General features: G+C 49.7%; 1 protein-coding gene across 1 annotated transcript in view; it reads left to right on the top strand.

Annotated features, from left to right (window-relative positions):
- The window catches only part of CUNH16orf96 (chromosome unknown C16orf96 homolog), a 45,461-nt gene that overhangs the window by 17,507 nt on the left and 18,247 nt on the right, over nt 1–9,707 (top strand). The window contains exons 2-7 of the mRNA XM_004373423.1: nt 1,864–1,968; nt 3,162–3,242; nt 3,438–3,524; nt 3,661–5,038; nt 8,231–8,316; nt 8,698–8,808. Coding sequence (XP_004373480.1) covers nt 1,864–1,968; nt 3,162–3,242; nt 3,438–3,524; nt 3,661–5,038; nt 8,231–8,316; nt 8,698–8,808 — 1,848 coding nt within the window. The remainder of the gene's footprint in view (nt 1–1,863; nt 1,969–3,161; nt 3,243–3,437; nt 3,525–3,660; nt 5,039–8,230; nt 8,317–8,697; nt 8,809–9,707) is intronic.

A 9,707-nucleotide genomic window follows, 5' to 3' on the forward strand; every position in this document is an offset into this window, starting at 1 on the left:
TTTACATTTATGTAATTACTGATAAGGATGACTTAACTTCTGCCATTTTGCTATTTGTTATTTTTGTTAACTGAATGCTTAACTATGCACTAGGCCATGTATATACATTATCACATTATTTTATGCTCATTTTATAGTTGAGGAATTGAAAACCCAGAAAGATGCAGTAGCAGTGCCGGTCAGTGGTGGAGCTAAGCCATGAACCTGGCATTTTGACCCTCGGCTCTTGCCTAGAAGCCTCCTTACTGGTCCCCTGGCTTCCACAGTTGCCCTCTGGAGCCAGTCTCCATATGCAGTCAGAAGAATTCTTTAAAAATGTAAATCAAATCATGACACCCCTGCTCCTGACCCTCCAATGGCTCCCACACGGGGCAGGTTGTGCCCCCTCCCTTGGTGGTTACTCTGGCTTATGTGTATCACATAGGAAAGGGCATGAGATGCTTTGTGATGAGCAACTCCTAGGTAACTAGATAAACTCAACCACAAGTTTGCTTCCCATGAGACAGGCCACCAGAGAGCTCAGAGCACTGTTGACTTTAGTACTATTTGCTGGCCTCCAAGCACGTTCCAGCCCAGGCCTTGGAGAGCCTAGAGGACTGTTTTAGGCTGCGTTCTCTAGAGAAGCAAGACCAGTGAAGCATATATGTATGTGTGTGTGTGTGTGTGTGTGTGTGTGTATATGTGTATATGTATGATATGTATATTATCATGGATTGAATTGTGTCCCCCAAAAATATATGTCAACTTGGTTAGGCCATGATTCCCAGTATTGTGTGGTTGTCCTCCATTTTGTGATTGTAATCTTCCTGTGTGTTGTAAATCCTAATCTCTGCCTGTGGTTAATGAGGAAAGATTATGTTAAAGAGGATTAGGGTGGGATTGTAACCTTTACTAAGGTCACATCCCTGATCCAATATAAGGGGAGTTTCCCTGGGGTGTGGCCTGCACCACCTTTTATCTTACAAGAGATGAAAGGGAAGCGAGCAGAGAGTAGGGGACCTCATACCACCAAGAAAGCAGTGCCAGGAGCAGAGTGCATCCTTTGGACTCAAGGTCCCTGTGCTGAGAAGCTCCTGGACCAGGGAAAGATTGATGACAAAGACCTTCCTCCAGAGCCATCAGAAAGAAAGCCTTCCCCTGGAGCTGACATACTTAATTCGGACTTCTATCTTACTAGACTGTGGGAGAATAAACTTCTCTTTGTTAAAGCCATACACTTATGGTATTTCTGTTATAGCAGCACTAAATAAGTAAGACATATATATACACATATATTGATATATATATATGTAGAGAGAGAGAGGTTTATCTCAAGGAAATGGCTTACGCAGTTATAGGGACTGGCAAGTCCCAAGTCTGTGAATCAGGCATCAGTCTGGAGGCTTCTCCTGACTCACATACCTGCAAGGGCTGATGAATCCAAGATTGGCAGGTCAGACAGCAGGCTGCTGGCTCACAGCCTGCAGAGGCTGATTAATCCCAAGATGGGCAGGTAAGCTGCTAGCTCAAGTCCCAAGAACTGGAGGTCAGATGATGACAAGCTGGGTGCAGGATCCAGAGCAAGAGCCTTGTTGGAACATCCATTTATATACTGGAGGCAGGCCACACCCCCAGGGAAACCCCCTTTCAACTGATTGGCTGCTCATAGCAGATCTCAGTCAATTTATATCATTACATAACTGCCAAACTACATCATAACTGCGAAACCACTGAGAATCATGGCCCAGTCAAGTTGACACACAGCCTTAACCATCACAAGGACCCTTTGGACTGTGGCCATCATCAAAGGGTTGCTCTACTGTGCTTATCTTCTCCCCCAGCCACACCTAACTTCCTGCTTCCTCCTCCTCTCCCCCTCTTCAGACCATGCACGTCCTGCAGGAGCTGCTCAGTGACCTTCACTCAATGAAGGCCACTATTGAAACCCTCAGGAAGGATGTGGACAAGCTGAAGGACCAATTTGAAAAGGTAGACTCTTCCCAGCATCCTCCATGCTGGCCATTCTGCCCAGACCTCTGGTATTTGGGGCAACAGGGAAAATCTAGGAAGCCTGTTCTTAATCAAAGAATATAGCCATGAGGGCAGGAGAAGGGGGCTAACATAGCCCAGGCACTTGGCCTGTCCAGCTGAGCTTTCCTCGCCTTTAGGTTGTTACCCCATGTTTGGTCCCCCCATGTTCCTCACCCCACTGTGCAGGACCCTTGATTGTAAGTGACAGAAACTCAATTCATCCTGGCTTAGGCAAAATAAAGGAATTATTTATTGTCGCATTCACTAAGAAGTCCAAGGATGGCTTCAGGTACAGCTGGATCTAGGTGCTGATATAACATCGATAATCTCTCTTTCAGTAATGCTTTCCTCTGGCTTGGCTTCATTATCAGGCAGGTACTCCCCATGTCTCAGCCTCTCCAGGCTTACATTCTACCAACTTAGCAAAAAGAGAACAACTTTTTCTCTTCTAGAAAGCTCTGCTCACAGTGAAAGGAAGAGTAAATCTAGCACAAGCATCTATACTAGGCCTTGGTGTCAGTGCAAGGGTATCAATCCAGGCATGTTCTAACATCCTACTATGAAGTGGAAGGACACAGAATCCCTGAAGAGTGATCAGTCAGCACTGGGGTCAGAAGCCAGGTGTCCACACTCCCAGGCCAGAGTTGGGCTGAGTTTTGCAGCTTGCCCTGGAATTGTGTGATTTAACGCATCATCCTTGATTCCCAGGTGAGTGGATGCATTGGATCATCATGGCAACTGTGAGAACTTCAGTCCAGGGCTGGGTAGTCCCATCGGAACAGAAAGGGCACCGTCCAGAAACCATGTCAGGGAAGACTGAAAAGGACCCCTTGGATAGATGTGTTTGAGAAAGTGCCTACTTGGGCCACCTCTTGGAGATTCTTAATGTGCTTTTTCCATTAAAAGCTCCGAGAAGTCCTGCAGTAAAGGAACCTATTGAATGCCTTTTAGCCCAGCACTTCCCAAACTTATTTGCCCATGAGACCCTTTCCCACTCCCTCCCTGCTCTCTGAGAAGGGCTGCTGTGGAATCTGTTCTTACCGCTCAGACTTTTGGTCGCCTAGAGCTAAATCCTTAGATTCAAGGCAGGAGAAGAAGAGGTCTGAGGCCAGAACCTCCCCCCTGGCCCACAGGCTTGGTTCATTTGACAGATGAACCTGGAAAAACTTGAGACCTTCTTCGACGATTTCAAAAGACAGAACCGCAAGATGACTGCCTTGCAGCGGGAACTGGTGAGGGCCATGGACCCTGTCCTCCCTTCTCTGCCCCGCCCCCGCCTCGCACCCCGACTCGAGGCCCAGGAGTGTAGGGGGCGGGGTGGGGGAGGAGGAGAGCTGACTCCAGAAACACCAATGCATAAGGGAACCCCGGGAGGGCAGGCCATCCTCCAGGCTCACACCCCTCATCCCCAACCACGCTGTCCCCAGATTGCCATCCAGAACAGGGTCAACGCCTTCCCCAAGAATGAGGATTTGGTGCTCTGGAGCAGCCTCCACGAGGCCATGTTCCCCTCGGTGAGTGGAGGGAGAGGAGGACAAGCAGCAGGGGGCTGGGGAGAGCCAGAGGTCAGGGCCGGTGGCAGCAGCCGTGGCCAGCCCAGCCCGTCTTCCACAGGGAATCCTGAGAAGGCTGGAGGGAAGGCCAGACGAGCCACTGCAGTGGGAGCAGGGGCCGCTGAGGCAGACCACCGAGCCGTTCCCGGAGGCCACCCTGCTCCAGCCTTCTGAATATATCGAGGCCATTGGTCATATCCAGGCCACAGAGCCCATCCAGGGCACCGAGCTCCTGCAGACTGTGTGGCACCATGACACCCCAGGGGCCCTCCCGGACGAGGAGCCTGCACAAGCCATTCTGCTCCCTGGGGCCCAGGAGCCAGGCCAGCTGCCAGCGCCCGAGCCAGGGTCTGCACCACAGCCTGGGCCCTTGACTAAGTCTGTGGCTGAGCCTGCAATGGGGCCGATGCTGGGGCCCAGCCTGACCTCTGGGTTTGTACCAGCACTTTGGCCCATGGGACCTGGGCCTGCCCAGGGACCTCAGCCTATGCCACCGGGAGGCTGGCCTGTGCCCCCCGGAGGCTTGCCCATGCCACCTGGAGGCTTGCCTGTGCCCCCCGGAGGCCCCGTGCCCCCCGGAGGCTGGCCCATGGCCCCCAGAGGCTGGCCCGTGCCCCCCGGAGGTTTGCCCGTGCCCCCCAGAGGCTGGTCCATGCCCCATGGAGGCTGGCCTGCTCCCAGAGGCTGGTCTGGGGCAAGCCCTTGGTCTTTCTGGGCCTCAGACTTCTTTGAACCTGGCCCAGGCCTGTCAAGCCCCCTACAGCCTGCCCAGCCCCAACACCCGCCCACCAGGGCCCCACCGCCGGCCACAGAGCTGGGCTCAGCATGGCCCCGTCCGCTCCAGCCTCACAGGCCTCGCCAGGCTGAGGCCACCCCGCTGCAGGCTGTCACAGAAAAGGGGGAAGAGCTGTATGCCTACCAGGCAGTGGCCCCACAGGATGGGGCCCCCAAGGATAAGGCCCCCATGGAAGCACACCCCAAGCATCCCCGGTCTGCCCTTCATCGGATGAAGACCACAGCTGCCATTGCTGCCACCGCTGCCGCCACCTACGCTGCTGCTGCCAAAACAGCGGCCCAGGCGGCCAAGGCTGCCGCCAAGGCACTCAAGGATGTTCCTGCCACCAAAATGGCCACCTTAGCTTCGACCACGGCCTCTGCTGGGGCCTTAGGGGTCCTTGCGGATGTCCTGGGTGCCGGAACCTCCCGTGGCGCCACCAGCTCTGCCGCCGCCAGTGAGGACACCGACACAGAAGAATACCACTTCACTCCTCCGCACGCGGTCGCCCGCGTCTCCCCCGAAGACACGCTGCCTGCGACCTTGCTGGCTGCGCAGAAGGCCGTGAGCGCTGAAGACAAGAGGAAGGCGGTGAAGGAGTCCATGAGCTACATAGCCACGCTGCCCGCTAGACATGACTCCATGAAAGAAGAGTTCGCCCAGCTGTCCTCCAAGCTGCAGCAGCGCCTGACCTACCTAGGTAGGCGAGGGCTGCAGGGGCTCGGGGGCCCGCTGTGCCTTTGAGAAGCTCCTCCTCTCCTTCGTTTAGCTCCCCCAACAAAGTTGGTGTTTTGCCATTGGCCATGCATTTCTTTGGATTAAGCATTAGCATCTCACTTGTTGTTAGAGGCCATGGAGTTGGCCCCTGACTCACTGCAGCCCCATGCACAACGGAACAAAACACTGCCTAGTCCTGCACCATCCCATGATCAGTTGGTGTCTTGGTCATCTCGTGCTGCTATAACAGAAATACCACAAGTCGATGGCTTTAACAAACAAATTTATTCTCTCACAGTCTAGGAGGCTAGAAATCTGAGTTCAGGGCACCAGCTCCCGGCAAAGGCTTTCTCTCTGTCGGTTCTAGGGGAAGGTCCTTGTTGTCAATCTTCCCCTGGTCTAGGAGCTTCTCAGCGCAGGGACTCCAGGTCCAAAGGACACGCTTCACTCCTGGCACTTCTTTCTTGGTGGCATGAAGTTCCTCTCCTTTCTGCTTACTTCTCTCTTTTATATCACAAAAGACAGTGACTCAAGATACAACCTAATCCTATACATTGAGTCCTGCCTCATTAACATAACTGCCTCTAATCCTGCCTCATTAACATCATTGAGGTAGGATTCACAACACATAGGAGAATCATATCAGATGACAAAATGGTGGACAGTCACACAAAACTTGGAATCATGACCTAGCCAAGTTGACACACATTTTGGGGGGACACAATTCAATCTGTAACTATTGAGGATTGGACCATTGCGATCCATAGAGTTTTCACTGGCTGATTTTCAGAAGTAGATTTTCAGGCCTTTCTTCCTAGTCTGTCTTAGCCTGGAAGCTCTGCTGAAGCCTGTTCAGTATCATAGCAACATGCAAACCTCCACTGACAGATGAGTGGTGACTACATGTGAGGTGCCTTGGCTGGGAATTGAACCTGGGTCTCCCTCATGGAAGGCAAGAATTCTACCCCTGAACCACCGCTACCCCCAACAGCCTCTCACTAGGCTACTCTTTTTCAATGAATGTACGATGACGTCTTATCTTAGGGGGTGGGCGTTAGGGTCGGTGCTGAAAGGGGAAAATCACATGTCAAAGTTACTCCTGAAAACTTCTAAATGGCCCATAAAACCAGTATCATAGAGGGTTTGGAGAAGTCCACCTTCTCCAAGTGCCAGCAGCACTGAACAGACCACAGAGGATGTGGTTGGCTTGGGATTAGGAGCCACTGCTGGGCAAAAAATATGTATCCTTAAAGACCACAGTCATGTTCTGGGTGGCCATGGGACCAGTAGATTTCTGCTGCCATTTCATGCCCCTGGTGGACATAACGCTCACCGGGTGGGATGGAGAGCAGATGGCTTTCATGAATGTGTCTCCACTTGAGCCTGCCTCAGCATCCCCCGGAGAGCCTAGTAAAACCCAGATGGCTGAGTCCCAACCCTGTCCTTTCTGAGTCTGTCCATCTGAGTGGGACTCAAGAATTTGCATTTCTAACCTGTTCCCAGGTAGTGCTGATGCTGCTGCCCCAGGGGACCCTACTTTGAGAACCGCTGTCCTACACTTTAAATCATTATCTTGCTTTCTTGCTCTCCACCAATTACAGTAGTTGAATGAACCTAACTTAAATCCATACATGGTGCTACCTCTGATAGACAGTGACATTGCGTGGAATATCTTTTAAAAAAGTATAACTTCATATAGCTAAAAAGAATCATATTGCTATCAGGAGTACTGGTACATAGCCAAGATTACGATAGTAATAAATTTAAATGTAAAAGGTAAAGCAGTAATAGCTCAAACTCGACTTTGGACCAGCTGTGGTTTTTGTAAAGAACACAAAGATAGGTTGTGAAGCTCACCTTGGCTGAGATTGTTCATACGCTCCCAGCGGTGTTGTGTATGTTATTTTTTGACTTTAGGTCTCTGGCCTCTCATCTGTAACTGGATATAGGGTACTTTTTTTTTTTTAATTCCTCTCCATTTTTTAAGTTCTCCCTCCTTTTTCTCTTGCAGTGGGATAATATGCTTTGTATACGCTGGTAAATAAGATACCATACTTCATAGTTTTGCTCAGGGTCATTTCTGGGGGAGAGTAAATTCCCGAAGGATTTCTTTAGGCTTTGTACTGTCCGCTAGAGTAACCATGAGCCACACGTGGCTGTTGAGCCCATGAAATGTGCGAGTTCAAATTCACACATGCGCTAAGTGTGAAATACACACCAGATTTTGAAGACAGTAGAAAAAAAGAATATAAAATATCTCATTCATTTTTTTTCCATTGCATATTAAAAATGATAATCTTTTGGATATATTGGGTTAAATAAAATGTTTTATGAACATTAATTTTACCTGCTTCTTTTTATATTATTTTTCATGTGGCTACTAGAAAATTTTAAAGTACATGTATGGCCCCCAAACTCACAGTGTATTTCTTTTTTTGATTTATTTTGTGGTTGTTGAGAATATACAAGGCAAAACGTACACCAACTCAACAGTTTCTACATGTACAATTCAGGGACATTGATTACATTCTTCAAGTTGTGCAACCACTGTCACCCTCCTTTTCTGAGTTGTTCCTCCCCGTTAACATAAACTCACTGTCCCCTAAGGTTCCTATCTAACCTTTCAAATTGCTGTTGTCAGTTTGGTCCCATATAGATAGATCTTGAAAGACGACAATGCTCAAGGCAGACATTCTTTACTGATTAAGCTAAACTATTGTTTGGTTTTAAGAAGACTTCAGGAGATATTTTTGGTTTAAGGTTTAAAGATTATCTCAGGGCAATAGTTTCAGGGGTTCATCTATCCTCTATGGCTCCAGAGAGTCTGGATTCCATGAAAATTTGAAATTCTGTTCTGCACTTTCCCCGTTCTGATCAAAATTCTTACTATAGCACCTTTGATCAAAATGTTCAGTAATGGTAGCTGGGCACCATGCAGTTTTTTGCCATGGTCTCATGTGCAAAGGAGGCAGCTGTTCATGGAGCAATTATCCACACCTTCCATGTCCTCCTCCTATTCCTGACTCCGCTTCTTCCTCTCACAGTACATTTCCATCGGACAGCGCTGCCTGAGACTTCTCCTAATGGAAGTAGCTGGAGCTTTGCCCTGCACGAAATTCTACCAGATCTTTTCCTCTGTCCCTGCCCCGACAGCCACCCCCTCCTTTGCTTTCAGTTAACATGGGTGCCAGTTCCAAGCTCGGAACTACCGTGGATGTGCTGCAGGAGAAGATTGGCAACCTCCAGAAGTCTAGGATGAAGGTCAGTGTCTCAGGCAAACAGCCGCGTTGGGGATTGTGGCTCGTGAGCTGCTGGGTGACTCCTGGAGCTCAGAACCAGGCGGAGCGTCTACCCTCCTAGACATGGCATCATCCTGCACCAGAAAGGAGACCTGGGGGAGTGAGTGGCGCCAAGCAGGCAGCTGCAGCCACGTGGCGGGGGCCCTGGCTGGTGTGGGGTCCCAGTGGGGCGGGCGGCTGCGGGACTCCTCCAGGCGCCGTCCTAGCTGGCTGTTGAGATGAGGAGGCTGGTGACACACTGGTCCAGAGCATCCTCCTTGGCCGAAGCCCTCCTCTCCGGCCCTACCGGCCCTGCCAGCCCCGGTAACCTCAGAAGCTGGGCTCCCTGTGTTTCGCCTTTCAGGAGGAGGAGCTGGAGCGCGTTTGGGGTGGTCAGATTCAGATGATGAAGGATCACTACATTGTGTTGGATAGGACTGTGGAGAAGCTCCAGATTCGCATGGACGAATTCAAGGTGTGAGTCTGGGGGGCCCTGAGAGAGTTACAGGAGGGGCTGGTGAGGGGCCTTCTTCATCGGGACACTTAGACCCTCCCCAAAGGTTGCACAGAAGATGGGAATGCATCAAAAGCCAGGGAACCAGTGGATATCTCATTGGCATTTCACTGCATATAAATTACACTTCCTACCACCCATCTGTCGGCGTGTATGTACTTGTGTATGATATTAATGATATTGTTTGATAATTTCTGCATTTGGTTGGATCACCTTTCTTGGGAATAGGCATAAATATGGATCTCTTCCAGTCAGGTGGCCAGGTAGCTGTCTTCCAAATTTCTTGGCATAAATGAGTGAGCACTTCCAGCACTGCATCCTTTTTTTGAAACATCTCGATTGATACTCTGTCAATTCCTGGAGCCTTGTTTTTTTTTTTTATTGTGCTTCGGGTGAAGGTTTACAGAACAAAAGTTTCTCATTAAACAGTCAGTACATATATTGTTCCATGACATTGGTTAACAACCCCATGATATGTCAACCCTCTCCCTTCTCGACCCTTTTTTTTTTTTTTGGTGAAAATATACATAGCCAAAGATACACCATCCATTTCAAAAAATTTCTACATGCACAGTTCAGTGACATCGATTACATTCTTCAAGTGGTACTGCTGTTCTCACTTTAGATGAAGGTTTACAGAACAAAATAATCTCTCATTAAACAGTTAGTGCACACGTTGCCCTATGACAATGGTTAACAACCTCACTATGTGTTAACACTGTCCTCACTCAACCTTGGGTTCCCTATCACCAGCTTTCCTGTCCCCTTCTGCCTTCTAGTCCTTGTCCCTGGACTGCTGTGCCTCATTAGTCCTGTTTTGTTATATGGGGCTGTCCAATCCCGGCTGAACGGTGAACCTC

The sequence above is a fragment of the Trichechus manatus genome, unplaced genomic scaffold, assembly GCF_000243295.1.
Source record: "Trichechus manatus latirostris isolate Lorelei unplaced genomic scaffold, TriManLat1.0 scaffold00024, whole genome shotgun sequence".
In the NCBI taxonomy this organism is placed as follows: domain Eukaryota; kingdom Metazoa; phylum Chordata; class Mammalia; order Sirenia; family Trichechidae; genus Trichechus; species Trichechus manatus.